The 23,585-nt window shown below is 33.7% G+C and overlaps 4 protein-coding genes across 6 annotated transcripts; 2 read left to right on the top strand and 2 right to left on the bottom strand.

Moving 5' to 3' along the window:
- Positions 1 to 518: 518 nt before the first annotated feature.
- Positions 519 to 3,487, top strand: LOC114724294 (transcription factor bHLH25-like). Its single transcript, XM_028910619.1, has 3 exons — positions 519 to 1,042; positions 1,732 to 2,139; positions 3,313 to 3,487. The coding sequence occupies exons 1-3, from the start codon at positions 545 to 547 to the stop codon at positions 3,397 to 3,399; spliced, it is 993 nt and encodes a 330-aa protein (XP_028766452.1). The 5' UTR covers positions 519 to 544; the 3' UTR covers positions 3,400 to 3,487.
- Positions 3,488 to 7,624: 4,137 nt separating this feature from the next.
- LOC114724295 (ribonuclease 3-like protein 1) lies at positions 7,625 to 10,841 on the top strand. 3 transcript variants are annotated; one of them, XM_028910622.1, is made up of 5 exons: positions 7,625 to 7,824; positions 7,954 to 8,137; positions 8,684 to 8,795; positions 10,260 to 10,573; positions 10,744 to 10,841. In XM_028910622.1, exons 1-4 carry the CDS (start codon positions 7,729 to 7,731, stop codon positions 10,273 to 10,275), a joined length of 408 nt encoding a protein of 135 aa, XP_028766455.1. In that variant the 5' UTR covers positions 7,625 to 7,728; the 3' UTR covers positions 10,276 to 10,573; positions 10,744 to 10,841. The 3 variants fall into 3 exon arrangements, with proteins under 3 accessions (XP_028766455.1, XP_028766453.1, XP_028766454.1); XM_028910620.1 differs by having other exon boundaries at positions 7,630 to 7,824; positions 10,247 to 10,573; XM_028910621.1 differs by having other exon boundaries at positions 7,630 to 7,824; positions 10,247 to 10,619.
- Positions 10,842 to 12,371: 1,530 nt separating this feature from the next.
- LOC114724301 (probable receptor-like protein kinase At1g80640) lies at positions 12,372 to 16,125 on the bottom strand. The gene is made up of 11 exons (XM_028910631.1): positions 15,842 to 16,125; positions 15,381 to 15,446; positions 15,036 to 15,206; positions 14,687 to 14,928; positions 14,456 to 14,588; positions 14,297 to 14,360; positions 14,104 to 14,205; positions 13,922 to 14,016; positions 13,201 to 13,319; positions 12,995 to 13,084; positions 12,372 to 12,905 (listed from the first exon to the last, which is right to left on the bottom strand). Exons 1-11 carry the CDS (start codon positions 15,936 to 15,938, stop codon positions 12,753 to 12,755), a joined length of 1,332 nt encoding a protein of 443 aa, XP_028766464.1. The 5' UTR covers positions 15,939 to 16,125; the 3' UTR covers positions 12,372 to 12,752.
- Positions 16,126 to 21,954: 5,829 nt separating this feature from the next.
- On the bottom strand, positions 21,955 to 23,104 carry LOC114724278 (uncharacterized PE-PGRS family protein PE_PGRS46-like). The gene is made up of 3 exons (XM_028910599.1): positions 23,093 to 23,104; positions 22,226 to 22,608; positions 21,955 to 22,198 (listed from the first exon to the last, which is right to left on the bottom strand). Exons 1-3 carry the CDS (start codon positions 23,102 to 23,104, stop codon positions 21,955 to 21,957), a joined length of 639 nt encoding a protein of 212 aa, XP_028766432.1.
- Positions 23,105 to 23,585: the final 481 nt, after the last annotated feature.

The raw sequence follows: 23,585 nt of genomic DNA, 5'->3' as shown, positions 1-23,585 counted from the left end.
TTGGGAAATTCGAATGAAGGAATGCATGGGTGCTAGTTCTTGTAAATATTTTTTTTTTGTTTCTTCTATTCATTGATTTTTTTTCTCGTGTGATTGGTGAAGGTAATTAAAATAAGGCTACAATAGTTTTATCCAAATGGTTTAGGATAGTTCTTTTTAAAAAAAAAAAAAAAACTACCGTGAGATGCTTAATATTTTTTTTCACATACAATCAACTTTCAATTTTCTTTTAAATAAAAGTTTTCCTTCAAATTTTGTTTGCTGCTATTTTTAAAATTGATTTTCAGTTTAAAAAACGACTTCTTTCTCTTTTGTCAGGCCACTAAATACAATCTTTCCAATTTTAATGGAGAAGACGTGGCAGAACTGGTTCTCCGATCTGGTAATCATTCATTCAAACTTTTATTTTCAGGGTATCTTGATCTATGTTCGTTCCATACCTCCATATACTCCTTTATTTATGATATTTCCTGGAAATCTAATTTTAGTGCTTTGATTTTGCTTTTAGGATATGGATAAGAATGATTTTTTCAATGAACTCAGCATGAATAGCTCAATTTATGAGGAAGATTTCCTCAGGCAGATCCTTCACCAACCTTCTTTCCCTTCCATGACTGACACTACTCACTCTCCCCTCATCGAAACCAACACATTCACCACCACAGATGTGGGCGGTGCCGCCGCAGCCAGTAGCTTATCCTTGAATGACTCCGGCGCCTGCCAATCCAAGCGTAACAGTCCGAGCCCGATCATCTCTGGACTTGCTAGTTTCTCTGACAAACCGGCAACCTCATCATCATCTACTCAGTCAACTTACATTCTATCTTTTGATAACTCAACGTTAATACCTGGAAACACGCGTGCTTCGCTGAAACGGACTCCAGAAAACAATAACAACAGTGAGTCAAAGGCCAATCAAAGGACAAGGAAGAGTAGAAGTTCATCTGATTCATTGAATCACATTATGTCTGAGAGAAAAAGGAGACAAGAACTCACTGAGAAGTTTATTGCACTCTCAGCCACAATCCCTGGTTTGAAGAAGGTCAGATAATTCATTCACTTCTCAATATGTCCCTCATTTTAACATCTCTCTCTCTCTCTCCCTCTCTCTACACACGCATTTTGTTCAGCAGTTTTATTGGGCTCAGTATTCTGTAGCCCTTCAGATATCATTGTTTGAGGTTTAATACTATGATTGGATGGAGAGAGAAGAGAAAACTGCTCCCTCCGATCCTTTATGGGAGCTGGATAACTAATTTTTAAAGATTAAGAAAATTAGTTATTTATAAATATATGTGTTGGTTATCTAAAACTACTCCTTTTAACCATTGGCATTAGAAATTACTCTTTTGATGAAACCTCTTAATATATACAATCAATAAGGAGAGTTTAGAAAAAAAATTGTAAATTTAAAAGACAAAATAAATTGTGATCTTATACTTAGAATCAAAATGGACCTTTCTATTAGTTTTTATATTTAGAACCGGAAGGAGTGGCAAAGAAAGTAGGAGGGGCCTGTTGGGATAGCAAGCAAAAATTAAATAACAAGGAAAGAGGAGTGTAGGGTCGGAGCGGGAGAAAAAAGAGGCATGGAAATGATATGTTTATAATAAAAAGTATTATCATCATTATAAAATTAGTCATTTTTCTAATTTCCATGTGTTTTCGTCCAATTTTTTTCCTCATGATCCAAACAAAGCTTTAGGGCTTTTTTTATGCATGCATTAACAGATTGACAAGTCCTCCGTACTAAGCGAAGCTATCAATCACATGAAGAAACTTAAAGAACGAGTAAGAGAGTTAGAGGAAGAGAACAAGAAGATAAGTGGCGAGTTATTATTATCAATGTCAGGCCTGAAGAAATCATCCCTCCTCAACTCATCATCAGAAGATCATCATCAAGACACAATATCTTCGGAAACAGTGAGTTTTGATGATTGCTTCAGAATGAACGAAGCACTGCCTGAAGTTGAAGCAAGAGTTTTACACAACCAAGTTCTCATCAGAATCCACTGTGAGAAGCAAAAATGTGTTCTCCTTAATATATTGGCGTATCTCAGGAGTCTCCATTTCTCCATAACCAGCACTAGCGTCTTAACCTTTGGAAATTCTGCTCTTGACATTACCATTATAGCCGAGGTATGTACACATTCATCTATACCCACTATCCCTTTTATACATTGAGCATAATTGGTCAGGTATATCAATGGGTATGATTCAGTATTCCGAAGTATTTTTTTGGTAATTCTTGATATGCTAAAATATTTTTTTTCCGCATCCATCAGTTTAAAATATATTTCTGGTGACACCCAGGAACTTAGCATTTTTCTAATAGCATCCTGAAGAATTTTCTTTTCAAACATTTTTCATTTGGGTCACTGACCTTGTTTGTTTGTTTTTTTTCATTTGAAAAAAAGGAGCATTTTTTCAAAATGGTGTTTTTTGTTTTCAAGTTTAGGAATTGTTTATTTTAAATCATGTGTCTAAATATAAGTAAAGTGAGTTATATTGTGCCTATTTGGTATAGCGTTTGAAGGGATAACAAATAACTTATAAATATGATCAGTTAGAGTTGTTGCCCAATCTAACTTATGGGTTAAAAGCTGTTTTTTAAACATAATTGTAAAAGCACTTAAAATTTATTTATGACCTATGCAAAAATAGCCTTTTGGAATTAAAAAACGTTTTTGCCTTTATTTTAATGTTATTCTTATGCTTCTCTCTCTATATATTCTTTTAATATTTTCTTGAGTAAAAATAATTTTTAACAGTTTTTATAATATTTTTAATTTTAATATTAATTTTATTTTATATTTATGTAAATTATGCAAAGTATATCATCCAATTAATTATGTAATATTGTTTGGTTCGAAAATTTTGATATTACTATAATTTATAATTTAAATATATTTTATTCATTAAATATAACTTCTCCATATTATAATAATTTAAAATCATTATTTTCTGTAAATCCATGTTTTTAATATTTTTTATTATTTAATAAAAGTTATACTTATTTTGGTCACTTTACAAACTAAATTTACTTATTCAGTCACAATCTAAATAATTTTTTTACTTTATAAACCAACTTTTATAAAAGTTAATCTAAACATAGATCACATTACTCAATTTAATTTCTAAAAGTCAGATTAGAAATAAGTTTTTTTTTACTGCAAATCTAAATAGACCTATTGTGAATGGGAAATACTAGTTAGGAAAAGGTGAAGCTGTTGTAGAATTTTAGTTAGGATCTATATATATATATGCATGTAAGCTCAATTTGATATGGGATTGTTTTGGTGGTGTTTGAAGGTTGAGGAACACAAAACAACAGTGAAGGAACTTGTGAAAAAGCTTCGCTCGGCTTTGTTGAAGAAGACCTCCCACAACCAAAAATGATCCGATTTCAAGCATAATTATAATTTTCACTGTATATTATGACCATAAAAATTATACATCTCAATTTCCTGCCTCCTCGGGGCTACCTAATCAATGGATATCAATGTAAATATTATGTTTCTCTCTCATCAATATATAGTACTAGTATATATATTTCCATAGCAAAATTTTATTGCTTCAGTTTAATTACTGTTTTACTTGCCCTGGGAAAATTCTGTCATTAATCTCAAAGACTCCCCCTTTAGATCCATCCAGAGTCACTGGCTCTTTTTCAGACTCTGCAGAAAATGCAAAAACAAGTAAGACCCATGGGAAAACAACTTCTGTTTCAGACAGGAGAAAAATGGTATAGAATTTGCTCTCCAGGATATCATTTCATTTGAGTTATTGTCTTTTTATTTATTTTTTTCCCTTTGTGTATGCACCTATCTTCCTCCTTCAGACTTTTATTTATTTATTTATTTTTATTGATTTCCCCGAGTATTTCTTCTGGGGGAAGAAAGTTCAAGATATCCTTGAAATTCTGCCGTAATAAAAGCAGGGACCTGATATTGCCCAAAGACCATATAGTAATAAACAAAAAGCTTTTACCTTTTTCTTAGTTTTCTTTTGAGTTTGACTTTTTTTGGGCTGGGGCAGAGGAGACTAGTTCTTTTGACTTATGCTTTTGTCCTTTTGTTTGTTTGTTTTTTTTTTGTTTTGTTTTGGTTCAATCATTCCTTCATACAGATTTAGGCATGAAGCAAGGATCTTCAAGGTCAAATCTGTATGACATTTGTGCTGCAAATCATTGGAAGCCTCCTGTACTTGAGTGCTGCAAAAAGGAAGGCCCTAATCATACCCCGGGGCATGTCCCACTTCTTCGGGTAGATATTTTACACAGTAAAAATTAGAGTGCAGTGTTTTTGAATTTGTTGTGAAATGGTTATGAGAGTGTTTGGATTATCTTGTTGATTTTACGGCGCATGGAAATTTTGTTTTAGCTTGTGTGAAAATTTTGTTTTAGCTTGTGTGAAAGTTTTTTTTTTTTTTTCAGAAAGTTATCTTTATAATATTTAATGATTGGGGCATTCATGATTAAGTTCTCTGCCTCTCTTTCTCTCTCAACTGAAGTATTAAATTATACTCTTCCGAACTTTAATATAAAATCTATTTAACTAATTTAATTAAATTAAAAAAGTTAGGTAAGTTAGTTAATTATAAGAAACATGATATTTTTTTCTAAAACACTATAATTATCTTCCTTAATATCTTCTCTCCATTTTTTACTTAATTATGCTTGAGGGAATATCATAAGGATAATTTAGGAACAAATGATAAATATGAGAAATAGATCTTATATTGAGGATCAAAATTAATTAAACAATTAGGTCCTATATTAAAGACGGAGAAGTATTATGTTATTCTCGGAGACTAATTGATGATTTCCACATATTCACCTTCAAGGTTATTATTGAGGCAGAAGCAGGATTGAAAACCATTGTGGAATGCTTTGAGTCCTCTTATTCAAAGAGAAAACAGTAGCAGACCAAGCAGCTGAAAATCATGTTTAAATGTAAAATGAGTTTTGTATAATATATATATTAACTAGTAATTTTATAACCTTAAGAAAAACATTAAAATTAGAATTATATTTATAAAATAAAAAGAGTTAGTGTTTGATTGAGAGAAATTTGTAAATACTAGAAAAACACTTTATTAGACATATTTGATAAATAAAAATGTATATAAAATATAATTAAACCTAAATTTTGGATATTATTAGCACATGTTTAGGTTAAATTCCTTATATCAAGTTTTTTAATCACATAACAACATGAAGTAGTATCCCACATGGGATATCATTCACATTCATTCAGCTACTTTTTCTTTTTGTTCCATATAAAGCTACAATTAAAGTATTAACAGAAATTAGTATTAATAATGTTATACTATTATTACCTCTATTTATTCAAATAATTCAATTCAATTAAATATATCAATATTAAATAATTGGTTATTCATTTACTTTATTAGTTAGCAATGTGCATGTTCATTTGTTTCTGTTTTTCATTCATCTATTTTTTTTTTCATGCATATAATTTTGACACAAAAATTTAAAATTTTACAAGGACTGAGGGAGGCGGAAGAGGGAATGCTGGGCAATGGGTTTTTCTTTTAATCTCCATCGTGACACACCGTAATGAGAAAGCAACAAAAAGATTCCTTATATTTTATTTTTTTATTAACTTTAAAATTTTTTTGGTCAACCATAAATTATATGCAAATAAACTCCTTAAATTCTTAAACATTTGCAATAACTTGTTGGAGGGGAGATTTGGAGAGCTTGGAACTCTTCATTTAATACTTGTCATTTTACATCTAAAACCTGCCCATATTATTATATTTGCATGTTTGAGGATAAAGCTACATTTAAGGTGTTTTCATATTAAATTTAGGGTTAATATAAACTTTGATGCTTTAAATTTACCTTTATTTTGGTTTTGATATCTCAAGTTTCAAACAATAGGTTTTAGTCTCTTAATGGGCAAATGATATAAGTTTTTATTGAATTATAGAAACAAATATCTTAAATGAAAAGAAATTTGAGGAACCAAAACCTACGATTTAAAACTTGAAAGATCAAAACCAAAATAAGAACAAATTTAAAGAACCAAAAATTATAGTTTAAACGCTAATTGCATTTGACGAATCCTCATTTGCATATGACAGATCCTCACTTACATATGTAGTTAGAATCTGTATTACACAATAACATAAGAACCCATATACAAGTAGAGATCCGTTATATGCAAGTGAGGATTCGTCATATGCAATTAGCATTCGTATTAAGTATTAACATGCAATAAGAACCTATATGCAAATAAGGATCTGTCATATGCAAGTAGGTATTTATCATATGCAAATGGACATTTGTCATATGCAAATTAGTATTTGTGTTATTCAATAAACTCATATACAAATAGGAACCTGTCATATGCAAGTGGGGACTTGTCATATGCAAATGAACAGCTGTCATATGCAAATGAACAGCTATATTATGCAATAAACCCATATACAAGTAAAGATTCATCATATGTAAATAAGTATCCGTCATATACAAATGACCATCCGTTACACGTAACTGGCATTCGTATTACACAATAAACCTATATGTAAGTTGGGTTCCACCATATGCAAGTGAGCATTTATCATGTGCAATAAATTATATACAAATGAGCATACATCATATACAATTAGTTATATACAAGTGAAGATCCGTCATGTACAAGTAAGGATCCATTATATGTAAATGAGAATTTGTTACATATAATTAGCATCCGATAATATGTTTTTTTTCCTATCACACTTATTGACACCTAAGAGGTTCTCACTTTTGCATTTATTACAGATTCCATTTCCTAATTAATTAGTCAAATGGGAATAGTAATTTGTGTGCACGTGTGTATATGCCATTCAGGGATTCAGTAAGACTTATTATAAAATTTCAAAATTTAAGAAAATTATTTGTATATAATACAAAGTTCAGGAAAAATTTATATACTTTAACCTAATTTAACCTAAAATTTTTATATAACTATTATAAAAAATTTATTATCATTTTCTTTTCAAATTAATTACTAATAAATATAATAAACAAAATTGATTCAAAATTTTAAAGTTTAAAAAGTAATTTTTTGAGATTTCCCTTTTAATTAAAACCAATTGACGATTCATCCATGGTTCAACCATTGAACTATAAATCATTGCTTTATCCGGTTCATTGTCCGCTACTCCACATAAATTAATTAAATTTTGGCAGTGGAGCAAGCAATTTCATACCAAAGCGGTCAGGTCCTTCCCTAACCCTAACGAGGAGGAGAGGATTAATTAAATTAGTTATTTTATTTACTTTTTTTGAGGAGAATTATAATCAAGTTTTATAGAAGAAAAATAATTACTAAAAAATTTCAATAACAACCTAAGCAGCCTATAATGATAAATTTTACAGTGAAAATGATAATTTCTGGAATTTGTTTTTTAATTGTTTTCTTTATTTAGGACCTCATTATAATTTTTTTTTTTGGGGCCAAATTAGTTATTTTATTTATAACATATGAAAATTGGATTGGATATTGATGATGACTTGTGCGTTTTGCCGAAGCGTTAATCATGTGTTGCCTTGTGATGTTATTTACAGTTCAACCAACTAAACTGCCATAGACAACCGCCTTAGCTTCTAATAAATTCGTTCGTTTCCTCTCTCAAGCTTTGTTCGTTGAGCATTCGAGCGAGAAACAGCTGTTTTCCAGATCTAAAAGGCACCGACAAGGCGTCGACGAATCGAAGATGGAGAAGAATTACTCGCACCCGGGAGATTCTGTTATTAATCTCAAACACCTTCCCCCTATAGAGCCATCCAGAATCGCTAACTCCTCCTTCAACGTAATCCTCTGGTTCCCTTATCCAATATTTTAATTTTCTTTTCCTGAATGTCATTTTTGCTCTAGCCCCAATCGCGGGCATGTAGAAATTTCCATGCTTTTATATGTTGAAGATATTTTGGTTTTCCAGCTTAAGTCGAGCAAATCTAGCACCAGTGCTGGTCCTAAATTTGGGAAACCTAAATTTAATCGGGGGCTGAAATCGTTTAAATATGAAGAAGCACTCAGAAAATCAAATTCTGACTCTATTTCATCTGGCAAAACAAGTGAGACCCGCGGGAACACCACCCCTGATTCAGACTCCGCAGAAAACGGTACATAACTGGCTCTCGTGGATTTCATTTCATTTGAGTTATTTTTTCTATTTGTTCTTGTTCTTGGTGTATACATCCATCGTCCTCCTTCGGACTTCTATTTATTTATATTTGTTGATAACCTCGAGTATTTCCTCTGGCGGAAGAAAGTCAAAGATATCCTTGAAATTCTGCTATAATAAAGCATGGTCCTGATATTGCCCAATCTTTATAACTATATGCCCACCAGTTCTTTACCATAATGGTTTTTATTCTCCCCGAATTCTTCGTCTTTCGCAAGGCCAGACTGGTTAGACAGGAGTACCTTTTTCTTAGTTTTCTTTCCTTTTTGGCTTTTTTGTGGTGGGGGAGAGGAGATTAGTTCCTTTGACTTTTGCTTTTTCCGAATTTTCTTTTGTCAATAATTCCTCCTTGTAGTTATCCGTTCACATAGTAATAGTAATAGTAATAGAATATTATTATTATTATTATTATTATTATTATTAATTATTATTATTATTAATTATGCCAGTCGAGCATAATAAAACACTCCTACTCTGGATTTAGGTATGAAGCAAGGATCCGCTAGGTCAACTCTGTATGAGATCTGTGCTGCAAACCATTGGAAGCCCCCTGTATTTGAGTGCTGCAAAGAGGAAGGCCCCAGTCATCAAAAGAAGTATGCCCCACTGCTTCTTCTTGATATTTTATTGTTTAAATTAACTTAACTGTAAATAATCTACAATGCAGTGTTTTATTTTTACAGCGCAGTTGTTTTGTATTCCATTATAAACAACTGATCCCTTCTAATAATGGAAGTACTGGGAATCAATACAAGCCACATTTTGTGTTGGCCCCTTTTAATGTCAGTTGTCAATGAAACAAATAGACCGACATCAAGAAAGTAACATTTTGTAGAAAACCATACTTCGTAGAGAGAGCAAGTTGGGTATATTTATGAGAAAGAGTGCTTTTCAAAGTTTACTTTAACTGGAGCTATACAACACAGAGGCATACTAATTAAGTTCCAGTTTATTGGATGAATTCTCAGATGTACATTTGTAATCAACTCATGCCCTGTTTAGTGCATTGTGCATAGGATGGGATGATGGTATAAGCAAATATAATCCATGTTTATATTCCTTTGGTAGTTGGCATGCATGAAGAATTGTGGAAGTTTATACAATTAGGACTTTTTTATTTGGTCGTTGCCCTATTACACTTTCTATACAACAGGTGAGAGATAAGCCATGAAATGAAACGGAATCATGTATAATTCTTTTAAGAAATCTTTTTTTACTATCCTTATTTGCTAATATATTGTCATACCACCCATCATTATCGCTATTACTTCCTCCACCAGCACCCCGCTAGTGGCACCATCACCACTGATGCTATCACCTTACCAACTTCATCAGATATACCTCGGTGTTGTCATTGCTGCCATTGTTACCACAAGCATTACTCCAGCTATCGCCATAACCATCATGACTGCTAATATCTTCACCCTACCAGCACTTTATCCATTGTTGTTACTGTTACCCACTATTGCCACCTTCATTACCTTCACCATCACAACCACCACTTTTGCTGCCATTGCCTTCTATTAACACCTCTATCTCTATGTTCCTGTTGCCACCATCATTATCATTGCTACCATGTTATAACATGAGTGTAGTATTATACATCTATATATTATTTTCATCCTATGGTCAAAGACATGCCCAAATATTACAGATTGATGCGATTAATATATGATGGTATAAAATGCTTATATGATGAATAGCTTATACAATACTATTCCATGCCACTTATGCTATCAAAGACGGCCTAACTATAAACAAGTAAGGGTTAGGTGTAGAAATTCTCATGAATTGTAGGACCATGCAGATGAAAAGGTCTGACAGGTAGTTGTACCTGAACCCTTTGCTGTTTTGAATTTATTGTGAAACAGTTAAGGAAGGGTTTCATGTTTAAGAAAGAACAAAAGGAGTGATCTCTATGATATTGAATGATTGGGTACTCATGATTCATTTTGCTGCCTCTTTCTCTCTCTCAACTGAAGTAGGTGATGTGCGGTATTAAATTTTACTTTTGCCAATCTTGGGGAGTAATTGATGATTTTTGCAGATTCACGTTCCAGGTTACTATTGAGATAGAAGCAGGACTGAAAACCGTTGTAGAGTGCTTTGGTTCCCCTCATCCGAAAAAGAAAACAGCAGCAGACCATGCAGCTGAAGCAGCATTGTGGTTCTTAAAGCATCAAGGTCATGTTAGGAAAAACAAACAGAGGGGATAATAGTCACTGAATATTATCATGATCCAAAACTTCCACAACCACCAATATTTCATTCTTCAGTGATGCTCTCTAGACTGGGTTGCCAAAGTAAAGAAGACGATAATCGCCTAGGAGAGCCTCCTATGCTATTTCCCGTCAAATCTTGTGTCCTCTTCCTGGTTAGTGCATTGTCGCAAAATCCAGTTTCTTTCGGCAAATAATCAGGTTTTTCTTTAATTGTGACTCCAGTAAACAAGCAAGGAAAGCAATTATCAACATAAAAACAATTACTCTTTCTGATTCGTAATCTCTCTCTTCTGTTTGTTGCATTTTTGTTGCTGCCATGTAGTTGCTTGGGAATTTTATTCCTGGAGATACGAGAAGTAGAGATCATACCACCATCTTCCTCGTTGCTGAGTTGGACGTTCCTAATTTCGTGAAATGGAGAAGGATAACGCTTTGGAGAAAGCCTTTGAAGCTTTCTCATGGTGCTTAATGGCACTACATAGAACTTCTGCCCAGGCATGAGCATGGTGTCTGGCGCAACAATCGCCCACGGCTGTTGAAACCCATGCGGATATGCAACACAGCTTCTTGGGTTACGACACATAATCTCTGCTGCAAGCACAGGCCTATCATGGAACTCAGCATGACCACCAGGATGAACAATCCGAAGGAAGATGGTTTTTGAACTATTGGTACATATCCAGCTAGAAATTGACATGGTTTTTCCGTATTTTAGGCAAAAGTGGGATGAGGGAATAAGTAGTGTATGCAATCAATTCAACCCAATGTAAGGAGAATAATGATATCATCCCATGATGGCAAGAGAAGACCTGAGGAGCATATAAGTATAGAGAATTCAATAATGCATGAAACTCTTGGCTGTTGCTTGTTTCATTCATAGATAACATCAATGCATATACTCTTTTTATCAATGGGGCGAAATAAATTGTATCACGCAGTTGTCTCTTGTCTAGAGGATGCTCTTTCATCAATTTGTCTTCTAATTCTATTTTTTCAATTAAAAAAAAATCCATTTGTTCTTGTCAGAGAAGTTTCAGACAGCTTTCCCCCTCCTCCATACATGGATGAACTGGGTGCGTCTTGTGTCTCCTGTCCGTGGAAGCCAAAGCTAATTTAGAAATATCCGAATCTCTGTCTGGAAATCATCAGCCCTGATAGTGAATCTCAAGGAAATCCATTGATGCTTTGAAAAAAAAAATTGTCAGATTATAGTTTCAGTATTATAGAACTTTCTTGCTGTTTTCCTTGTGTATTAGAGACAAATTTCTCGTTTCATCATCGGATTTAACTTTCAAATATCATTAATGAAATCTCTTCTTCCAAAACCAAAAAAAAGGAAAAAAAAAAGAAAATCAAGTCTCTCTTTGTAATTCCATTTGGAGCACTGGATGGATCGTTAAGGTTCATGGAAATTTGGCAGCTAGCAGATAACAAAGTTGAAAACTATGCGATTAAGAGCATCCGCAGATTGGCAGAATTTATCTAGTTATATTGAACATTGACTTGTAAGGTTTTGTTTTGTTTGCTTTTGACGGAACCTTGACTTGTAAAGCTAAACAACCAATACGTCAAATATAATATATACTAACTCTAACAAACTACACATTTCATAAGTTGTGAATGATACAACCGGTTCGTTATACTGCAATATATAAGACCTACATTTGATTTTACAAAAATGTTGGTCTTAGAATTTATTTGAAGTCAAAGCATTTTGTAACACTTAAGATTGATACACAATAACTAGAATTAAACTTTAATTTCATGAGGAAGAATGCATTTCTCCCTTGTTCCCAAAGCACATTTGATACACTATCTGGTTTTTATTATTAGGCATTTTGAACTAATTCATACGAATCAACAAATGATAGTTAAATCATTAAATCTGTCTTAAGTTAATAAAATTTTTTAACTTTATGCCTATTTACAAGGTTTTGAATGAGAGAAAAGTACAAAAAGCTATATTTAAATATTAATTACAGAAACAAAATTGAAAAATAAGTATTAATTACAAGACCATCAAATCTTTCTAAAAAGCACCTTACAACAGAGACCGGGGGGGTATTTTAAACTTACTATATGAGAACCATATATTTCACTTACAATTTATAAATGTCTGGGAGAGAAGAAAACCAAAGACTGATTCTTTCAGCTTGGGCTGTGATTGCTATGCAACAACAATGACTAGATAACCAATAACTCATCTGACAGTGTCCTAAAATAGTATGCGATCTGAAGCTTCACTAGGATTTGCAAACTATCATGACATGCCCTGTCACCACAAAAACATGAAACTTTGCAGCAATATCAGAGTTTTAAACACGTCCAAAATCAATGCAAATTCTCGGAGCAAACTGATTCTGAAACTCTGAGTGATCCTCCCAGCTCCGTGGGTACCAAAGGGATGAGAGAGTGCAGGACATCAGTTATTAGCGGCCGATAACTTGGTTCTGTTTGTACACAAAGTACAGCCACTGCAGCAACCTGCAGAATGTTGATACTAGTTATAGAACTTGCAATCATTAGTACTTATGAAAGAAAACTTGTGATTATGGTGCTTCTAATCAATGAACCTGATATAAATGCTTCAAATCCATGGTGTTTCTGATTACAGGATCTATAATACTTGGAATCTTTGATCTGTCAGTTATCTGAGGCATGGCCTGCATGCAAGTCATAGGTTTTTTGCTTATAATAAATCACCAAGCCCCGATGAACTGAAGAATTTTCAGCTAAGTTGAGGATATATTACACCCTTAATAGTGTGAAATTAACATACCCATGTGACAATGGATTGGTATTGGTCTGAGGACATCTTGTCCACGGCTTTTCTTCCCGTTAGAAGCTCTAGAAGGACAACCCCAAAAGCATATACATCACTCTTATCAGTTAGCTTACCTGAAAATATAAGATTTTCATTTGCCCCTGACAACGGCATAAATTAACAGTTTCTTGGGTTCTCAGAATTGTTGACAGAAGCATGATGATGCATTGAAAATTAGTCTCAAATAATGGAAGGCATCCTTTCCTTTCTTTTCTCAAGATGAAGATAATTTTCCCAAAAGAAAAAGAAAAAAAGCTTTCGTCCCTAAATAAATCTGACTTTATGCACCACTCGGCATTTAGAAGTATCAAGATTAAATGAAGACCACTTTCATGATAATATTGTGCTTATGATTAACTTGATAGATTTAACACATCAACAAATGACTATGAAATTAGTATGCTAGAAAATTATACTGAATTTACAACACAAGACACCGTGTCCGTCTTCGAAGTCATACTTAAAAAAAGACCTCTTATAATATTTCTAAATACTTCATATCTGTAGAAACTTCACAAAAATATTTCTAAATGGGAAAATGAAGATAACAAACAGGAGGAGCAGTGAAGTACATGAAGTAAATTCCAAAGAAGGAGAAGATCTACTTGATTTAAAGAAAATAGTTAAGGAAGGAGTAAGCTATTTGTTCTGATGATGACAAATACTTCGTATGTACCATGTGATATGTACTCAGGTGCTACATAACCCAGAGTTCCTGACATCTGTATGTTCTTGTCTTGCATTCCAGAACTTACAGCAAGCCCAAAATTGATAGCTGAATCAATCAAAATTCAGCAAAAACGAGCATTAAGTAAACAGTTAGGTTACAAAGACATGCAATAACAAATGATTTTGGATCTGACCTTGGCATTAAAGTGAGAATCCAGGAGAACATTAGAAGATTTTAGGTCTCTATGAACCACGGGAGGATTAGAGTGCTCATGAAGATGTTCTAATGCCCTAACAGAACCAGAGATTGTTAGATCAGCCTATGTAATCAAAACAAAGGATTCAACATCAGATACTGTCACAGTAAGATTCCCAGACTTACCTGGCAACATGAATGGCAATCTTTAACCGGAGGTACCAATTTAAAGATGATCCACGATCAGGTCCTACAGTTGTGAACACAAATGAAACATATGATGCTTATGAACCCTATATATAGTATTATACTACTTCCTCTTATGAAATAAATGAGAATTGATACCATGTAATTGAGTTTCCAAAGATCCATTCTCCATCATTTCATATACAAGAAACCTTGATTCACCATGAATACAGTAACCAAGAAGTTTAATGATATTCTGATGCCGAATCTTGCTTAACCAATTCACTTCATTCTGCAAATTTATCCAATAATTGGAGGCAAACTCGGTAAAGAGCAAAATCATATTTCAGGAAAAACAGATTGTAATATAAATAATAAAAGGACCCTTACCTCAAATTCTCTATCAGCACTGCTATCTGCTTTCTTCACAGCTGCCTTGAGATGCTCATCAAAGCAAGCTCTGTACACTAGCCTAGATCCACTCTCACTCAGAATATTACTTTTGGCAAAGCTGTTTGTTGCAACCTCTAACAACTGAAAGTCAAATATAGCAATTGCACTCTTCTTTTCTGCCATTTTTGAGTAACTAAATTTAACATCAACAGGGCTAAGTGACACCCCATTTGCAGCTTCTGCAAATTCAATAAACATGTAAATGAGCGGCGGAAAAGCAAAATTATCTGCACTCATGTTCTACAGATAGAAAGAAAGAGTTTTTCATGCAAAAAGATATAGATACCGATGGTCTCAGGGCTTTTAGAACTGGGAACTTTGAAAATTTTGCGTCGATGACACCAGATATATGTTAAAAATAGGAAGATTGAGACAAGAAGAGCAGAACAAACAATAAGTGCTATTAGAATTCTCTTGTCCAAATTCTGGTGGTGCCCTACTCTAACGTCCGCAATACCTGGTTCAACAAGAAAGATAAAACCACATATATATCATGATCAAGAAGCACACATAGATTATTAAATACGGTCAAAACTTCAATAAAAATGGCAATGACACATGATTATAAGGGGGAGAGAGTGATTCAGGTGAACCACATAATTGAATTGTATCATCAGCTTCGAGAAATTACTTGACAATAATATCAACAGGCGGGAAGGAGAGCCTCTGAAAGTGAGCAGCTTTCTATTGTCTAATTCTAATAATTAAGCAAAAAGAGAAAATAAACTTTCATCATCAGATCTATGGCTGAAAATGGTAATGCTTAGAAAGAAAACATAGTTATTTTACTTCCTCAAATGGTAAATTGCGGCTTAACCTCTTTTCTGTTTGTTGACCTGCAACACAACTTCTTTTCAGAAACCAGATAGAAGTTATCTTCTATACAGCAAGTTAATAGTGTACCTCAACCGAATTTCTCACTGATTTATGGCCCCAAAAAGAAGGTGAAGACCAGGGATTTTGGTGGGAATAACTTTGAGCTTTTTAAGTTTCGAACTGATGGTAAATCATCAACGCATAAAGCCAACAGAAAACTTAAAAGCTTAACATTAAGAAAACAAGTAGATAGTGCCTGAAGATGTATGGCAGTACCTGGAGATTCAGCTTCAGCATTTGCAAAAAAACGAGAAACTGAAGGAGAAAAGCCTGATACCCAAATGAGCAGGAATATAGCAATAAAATTACTCATGTTGCTTTAGTTGGGTGATTAAGGAAGAATGACACAGAGGAGAAGTATAAGAATGAGAGTTCAAACGCTTGAGAAGAGAAACATTTATTGGGGTTTCATTTTGAATCTCAATTTTGGCAGTACTAAGCTGTGAAGAAGAAATGGACAAAGGATCTTTCAAGGAAACCAAGAAAGCGCTTTTGAGTCCATCTACTACCAAATTGGATGATTGAAATGAGTAGGTTTGTTTGTTTATGAGTGAGAGAGAGAGAGAGAGAAGGGCAATATTGGAATGAAAGTAGAAATGAAGAAATCATGTGGCGGTTATGCAAAGGTAAGCGTTCAAAAGTTATGGGGACACATGAGTCTGTGAGATGTGGAGTGGGGAGAGAGAGAGACCGGGTGGGGAACCTGCCGTGCATGTGGGACATGCATGTTACACGACAAATGTTAAAGTTCGAGCTTTATCTTTATTTAGCTCTTTCAAATCAACAGTTCGTGAAATGTCATAAAGTGTGAGAGGAAAAAATATAAGAATAATTTTAAAAAACAAAAAAGAAAAATAATTATGTTTTTTCATATATTGTGTTCTTGTCTTTTTTAGACCATAGATAGGTTCTCATGAGTTCCATTATGTCATGGTTCATGAGCATGACTTGCCATAAATTTCATACTCCTCTGGTCCTTAATATAAGACTCATTTAACTAATTTGATTAAATTAAAGAAGTTAAGTAAGTTAGTTAATTATAAGAAATGTGACATGTTTTTCCTAAAATACCATAATTATCTTTTTTAATACCCCATCTTTCTCTTCTATTTGATTATGATTGAAAGAGTATCCATAGGGGTAATTTAAAGAAAATTAATAAATATGAGAAATGAGTTTTATATAGAATCAAAACTAACTCAACAATTGGGTCTTATATTAAGGACCGGAGGAATATCCTTTCAGGGAGAATTAGAGAGAAGAACCTGGATGGAGTGATAGTTATTGAAGATGATCATAAAAATTATTATTATTTAAAAAGATCAAATACAAAAATATAAATTTAAAAATATGAGATTGCCCCTAATTAAACTTCCTATATTTTCTCCTATATAGCTAAGGGTAATTTAATGCTTTTAAATTTATATTTTAGTATTTGGTGTTTTTAAATAATTACAATTTTTATCATCCCTTTTAACAAATATAATTTTTAGTAGGTCTTTTTCCTAATTTTTTTTATGATAGGATGTTCTTGTTTTAGAATATTTCTATTTTTCGTTGACAAAAGAAGATGAAAAATGACTGTAAAATACTTGATGAATTTTAAAAATGATAAACAGGTGATGCTGTATATTTTTATGAAAATTTTGATATCCTAAAATCACCTATTTATCATTTTAAAATTTAACTAATATTTTTTTGTCATTTTCTTGAAAAATTCTATTTTTCCTTTTTACTCGTACGAAGTTTTTGGCTAATACCCCTTGTTACTTACTTTATTCAATTGAGTTTTTATTATTTAAGATTTTGTAATAAATTCTTATAATTAATTAAAAAATTAATTTAATTTATACTTATAAACCTTTGCTAATATATAATTAAAATATTTCTCTCTCATCCTAGGATCAAATGTATATTGAAAATTTTAGCTTACATATAATTGATCATTCAACTAGCCCATACACATTCCGCGAAGCGGCTATTATTAAGCTATAATACCACATAAAAAAGGTAAATAATACAATTTATTATAGATTTTTCTAACATAATCATGACAAGTGATATCCACAATGACAATGATTATTGATATTGATAATGATAGTATTAATTAGATATATATATACATCAAGGAACAAAAAACCGGACCGACACTAAATTGATTGAGATAGTGGTTCAAGGGTCAATGGATCAGATCGGGGTCAACCTAGGATCAAAGCGGTGACATTAGAATAATATAAGTTGATTGAAAATAACAAAATATAACAATGCTAATAATCACTAATAACAAAATACAAAGAAATATAATAATAGTTTAATTGTAACAATAATAAAATATAACAATATTGAGAATTTTGATCTTTATGATTCCTAAATAACTAAAATTAATAGTTATTGATGTCAAACTTATCATTAAAATCCATTTAAATATATAATAATTGAGATATTAGGAACTGAATGAGAAAAAATATGACAAATAGCAAAATAATCATTATGACCGGTTCACACCTATTTGACCAATTCGAACCGGTCCCTGATTTAATCCATGAACCAAATTGGACCACTAACCAGTTCACCAGTTTTTCAGTTGAACAGGCCGGGTCCCTTTTTTTTTACTCTCATATACATATACATGCATACACACACACATATATATATGTGTGTGTGTGTATTGAGAATAGACCAGTCCTCTAACTCAAGGTCCCTCCATATGATTTGGTATGTTCAAATCTCAACAACTTTACAACGATCTACAAGATTCATTCGCTCTCACAGTGTTTATAATTTAATTTTAAATTTAAATTCTTTAAAATAAAAGTTAAAATGTTTCTAAAATCGAAAGACTGATACAACAAAACTGACAGTAAATATTAAACTTATTTACAATGTTCACTCTTTTTAATTTGTTATTGCTAGGGTGCATATTCATATATAATCACGCTTTTTGTGGTGCCTAAAAAGGAATTTCGCTACCTTATGACTATTTTAGTTATCGCGATTGTTCATTATAAATTTAGTCACCAACTTCCTTTGATCCAATCTTTTTGTTGATAATTATATAATTATGTATGATCCAAAGGATTATGTAAAGCCTCTTGCTTGTTTTTATTAATCCATCGCAATACTAATTTGGGTTAATATGTATATAGTAAAGAAGACTATTTACCAATTTGTTTCACTTTGAAAGAGATCACATGAAAATTTTTTGTTCCATAATTGGATTAAAAATGACATTTGAAGACATGTTTCCCATATGACAAATTGACTAAAAAAAAGAGCGTGAAGAAGGAAAACAAAATAAAATACACGCAATCAGAATGACCCCATACCAAGCAATGGGATTGAATCTAATAAAGAAAATTGCTCATTTACAACACGCATCACCGACGTTACTCACAACTTCTCATGGATTACCAATAGGGTTGGGTCTAGCAGAATAATTAATTTCTCATCACATGGCAAACCAAAGTTTAAATTCTTGCTTAGAGAAATACTCACATTTAATACTTAATAGTGTTTTAAATAAAATTATCTACAATAAGATACTATCTATACTTAGAAAAAAAATTCTCGTATAATTTTTATATTTAATTATATTTTATATGGAAAGAAAAAAAGACAGACAATTACTAGGGGACCCCACATAAAAATAGCTAATAATAAATTTCCTGAAATTGAGATATCATTAATAAGTCTTAATACCTTATCCTATTTGGTGGCATATCAAGTAATATAACAAGCAATTAGATAGAAGTGTTAAATTATTCAAGTGCGATTTTGCCAAACTGCCACCTCAGCTATCCATAACTTGTACTGCTTCTACTAATTGTCATTTTCATTCTCTTCCTCTCTGTTTTTGGAAAATGAGCAATATTCTATGGCCATCATCATGAAAACTCGGGCCAGTTAACATTGGACCTGAAAGCCATGCGCATGAAATAAATTTGGATTTAAATTTTTAAATGCCTTGGTTTTTAAATTGTTTCCCCACTCAAGGCAACCACAAAAACATAATGGCATTATTTACAACCTTGTTTACTCATCGTGCCATGCCTAGCCACAAACCCCAATTGTTACAAATAAAGCCTGTTCAAAAAAGAATTGATTATCCTTCTCTTCTGAATTTTCCTTATTTTCTTAAGAAAATTGAGAATAAGAATTGACATGTACTAAGATCATTAATTTGGATTCCTCATTTCAAGAAATGATGATTACCAGGAAAAAGACCATTCATATAATTACGGGGAACCAAACATGATATTGGAATAAAATTATTAAAAATAATAATAATATGCTTACACTAGAATGTTGTTATTAGGAATACAGAAGTTAAAACAAAGAGGACCATGTATGTTTGTCTCTCTTGTTACACTGCATAGTGCATAACTGCTGTTCATACGACAAAGACTAATCCATTTTTTTGGCTGTATCCTTCTCTTAGAAACAATCATGTTTAGGACATTGTTAGACACTAAGTATAGATACTTCTCTTGATAGGAATTCAAACTTTAGTTCGTCACGTTATGAGAAATTAGCTCATCCGCCAGACCAATCCGATTTGTTGTAATGCAACATCCTATGCTCTAAACGCCTCAATAATTATTTACTCACAATGCATCCCCCTGAATGAAGAAAAAAGACAACTCACATTATGCTGTCCGCCTTGGAGTTTTTGGGGCTGAAAAAAGAAAGAGGGTCCCATAAAAATATTTAATCATAATAGGATTACAACAGTTACAGAAGAGATCAGAAGAAACAGGTAGGTCCATTCCAACTCCCAACTGGTACAAAACTCCATACGTATAGAGATTAACCATCTCTTCTTCCCCTGTTTCTCTGCAACTTTTTATCACGTTTAGAATCACATTAGTAAAGTACCTTTTGCCAAAACCAGTTTTGACATAAACCATAATCTTAGTTGCTTCTGCCAGAAAAAGCGATTCCTCAAACACATCATGTTGGGCCAAAAAATTAAAAGCCGAACAATTCAGTCAATTTTCAACTTGGTAAACATGCAAACACACAAGACCTAAAGGATTGACACGAAATAAGGCAGAGCCTGATGCGTGTGCCTCCAATCTTTACTAGCATTAAACTACCAGTAAGACTATTCATATTCAAATCTGCAACAGTGAAATTGGCACATACAACTAGGCACACCCTCCCCACCTTCCCCTTCCTTCCACTGTGTGTTTGTGTGTCAATGGAATAGGTTGCTTCATCCTTCCACATACCAATCCCACTCTTATACTTGCCCTTCCCTTTCTTTCTCATCTTCTCATTTCTCTCTCACTATTCACTCCTCCTCTATATCTACCCACCACATTTAATCCCTTTTACTCACATTCATACACATCATAAAAGCTTTACATTATAGTGTGTGCGTGGGTATATATAATCAAACAGAACCATGAATAAACATGCAGTGGAGAAATGAGAGCAAACAGTGTTGTGATTCTGACACTACTAGTGTCCCTCTTTTTGACTAGCCAGTCTCTAGCAGAAACCAGACAGAAAGGCAAAGAAGATGAAGAATTGAGAGGGGTTAGAAGCAGAATCAGGCATGACAGTAACACTAAAAGAAGAAGCAGAGGAGGAAAAAGAACGAGAGAAAGTAAGTGTGATCAGTTTTACCTGTTTCTGTTCGACAAATGTGGTCACTGGCCTTTTCCTACATATCCTTCAATGGATAATCCCTTTGATCAGATCCCAACCTATCATTCTCCTCCATTACTGGCTTCTCCTCCGCCACAAACCCCTTCCTATTCACCAAGAACTTCTCCTCCTCCGTCACCGGTAATTCAAGTTTCTCCACCACTACCACCAACACCGGTGATTCCTCCGCCGGTTTCATTACCGCCACCTTCGGCCAAGTGCCCACCACCACTATCCCCGCCCCGACCTTTACCCAGTCCCTCACCCCCACCAGCTTGTCCCTGTCCACCTAAGCTACCGCCGCCGCCTCCACCGTGTCCGTCTCCATCACCGCCACCGCCTCCACCGTGTCCGTCTCCATCACCGCCACCGCCTCCACCGTGTCCGTCTCCATCACCGCCACCGCCTCCACCTTGTCCGTCTCCATCACCGCCGCCGCCTTCATGTCCGCCACCGTGTCAACCATCTGTTTCACCCCCGCCGGTGATTCCACTACCGCCATTGCCCCCACTTCCGCCGTTGGTTCCATCACCACCACCACCGTCCCCGTCCCCGTCCCCTCCACCGGCTGTTCTTCCACCCTTGGTAATTCCACCACCGCTTGTTCTTACTCCTCCGTCGACAGGTGTCCTACCAACACCAACATTACCATGGGTATCACCTCCTGACGGAGACACTCATCCTCCACCACCTGCATTGAATTTTCCCCCAGATGGATCCGTACCGGCACCGCCACTAGTCCCGATGTTCTCGACGCCGCCGGGAACGCCGCAGCTTCCGCAACAACCACCTGAAGGTCCACTGTTATTTCCGCCCCCTCTTATATCAAACCCAACAACGCCGGATACTGGCGTGGTCCCGACACCGGAGTTTCCTTTACCACAAACACCGCCGGTAGGTCCTGATGATCCAGTTCCTTCCACGCCGCCAGTCTTTCCACTTCCACAGACGCCGGCCATTTCCCTGCAACCTCCGGCAACTCCACAACTCCCAGATGATCCCCAGGAACCACCGTCGTTTACGTTCACCCCACCAGCCTTTCCTGTCCCAGAGACGCCAGATATTACCTTGCCACCTCCGATGATTCCGCAAATTCCAGAAGAACCACCAACTTTCCCGTTCACGCCACCAGTTTTAACTGCGCCAGAGACACCGGATGTTTTCCTTCCGCCGCCGGTAAATCCTGTGCTGCCCGGAGACCCACAAGAGCCGTTCCCGTTTGCATCCTCTCCGCCCTCGCCAGAGTTTATCCTTCCAGAACCTTCGCAAGAGGCACCGTCACCACCACTAGTATTCTTACCCCCGCCATCTGATGCTTCTCCTTGAAGAAACTGACATTTCACCCCAAAAAATTTTTAGTTTTTCCCCTTTTTTTATTTTTCAGAAAAACAGACGAGACCATGAAGCCAAATTACTAATTAATCCCCAAAAATCTGGTTCTTAACAAATGAATATTAGGGAGGGATTATCTTGAAATAAAAAGTTACGTCATTTTAAGAAGTAATAATTTTAATTATGTAAAAAAAATAAACAGTTATAATTATTTTAAAAATTAGGTTTGGATTTGAAGTATCAGTGACTAATTTTCAAATAAATTTAATTATACGCCATTTAGATTAAAATTTTAAACAAAACATACTATCAATAGACGTTTCAATGGAAGGCGCCCTTGTCTGTGTATTTAAAGTTTAAATTTCAAATTGCCTTAATTATTTGTCTCACAAATAAACCAAACCGAAAGAATAATACTTATATTAAGTATTTTATATTCATAATCTCAAGTTTCTACATATGTCATAATTTTAAAATATTCACATTTAACAGCATTTGATTATAAATTCAAAAGACACATGGTCATTTACAATTAGGAAATTTAACATAATAGATATAAAAAATTTGATCTAAGTTTTTTTTAGCATAAAACCTTTGAATTTAGGTATCTTTATTTTTTAAAATATCAAATTTCACTTTATTAGTTATTACTCCCTCCATCTATTTTTATAAGCAATTTTAAACTAAATCACAAAGTTAATTAAAATTAGTTAAAAACATTAAATTTGTAAAAATTAAAATTTTTCTCTAAAATATCGTTATTTTTGGAATAAGTATAAGAAATTTATTATAATAAAAAAATCATAAAAAATAATATGTAATGGAGAGAGATTATATCAAAATATAATCTTCAGAACACTTATTATCTAAGAAATAATAATTTGAGAAATAAAAAATAAAAAAATTAAATATCAAAATAATTTTTTAATAAAGGTAAAATGAAAAACCAGCTACAAAATTTTCTTAAAAAAAAAAC

Source organism: Neltuma alba, unplaced genomic scaffold (assembly GCF_004799145.2).
Source record: "Neltuma alba isolate B1F8T4 unplaced genomic scaffold, ASM479914v2 tig00012184_pilon, whole genome shotgun sequence".
Lineage (NCBI taxonomy): Eukaryota > Viridiplantae > Streptophyta > Magnoliopsida > Fabales > Fabaceae > Neltuma > Neltuma alba.
Note: the sequence above shows the minus strand (reverse complement) of the source record. Positions and strands in the feature narration are given on the sequence as shown.

Coding starts and splice junctions, on each gene's coding strand:
- LOC114724294 (XM_028910619.1), top strand. CDS start 545: ATGAATAGCTCAATTTATGAGGAAGATTTCCTCAGGCAGATCCTTCAC. Junction 1,043..1,731: donor CAATCCCTGGTTTGAAGAAG/GTCAGATAATTC, acceptor ATGCATTAACAG/ATTGACAAGTCCTCCGTACT. Junction 2,140..3,312: donor ACATTACCATTATAGCCGAG/GTATGTACACAT, acceptor TGGTGTTTGAAG/GTTGAGGAACACAAAACAAC.
- LOC114724295 (XM_028910620.1), top strand. CDS start 7,729: ATGGAGAAGAATTACTCGCACCCGGGAGATTCTGTTATTAATCTCAAA. Junction 8,138..8,683: donor TTCAGACTCCGCAGAAAACG/GTACATAACTGG, acceptor CTCTGGATTTAG/GTATGAAGCAAGGATCCGCT. Junction 8,796..10,246: donor GGCCCCAGTCATCAAAAGAA/GTATGCCCCACT, acceptor TGATTTTTGCAG/ATTCACGTTCCAGGTTACTA.
- LOC114724301 (XM_028910631.1), bottom strand. CDS start 15,938: ATGAGTAATTTTATTGCTATATTCCTGCTCATTTGGGTATCAGGCTTT. Junction 13,320..13,921: donor ACCTGAGTACATATCACATG/GTACATACGAAG, acceptor TTATATTTTCAG/GTAAGCTAACTGATAAGAGT. Junction 13,085..13,200: donor ACCAATCCATTGTCACATGG/GTATGTTAATTT, acceptor ACTTGCATGCAG/GCCATGCCTCAGATAACTGA.
- LOC114724278 (XM_028910599.1), bottom strand. Junction 22,199..22,225: donor TGCAGGGAAATGGCCGGCGT/CTGTGGAAGTGG, acceptor GACTGGCGGCGT/GGAAGGAACTGGATCATCAG.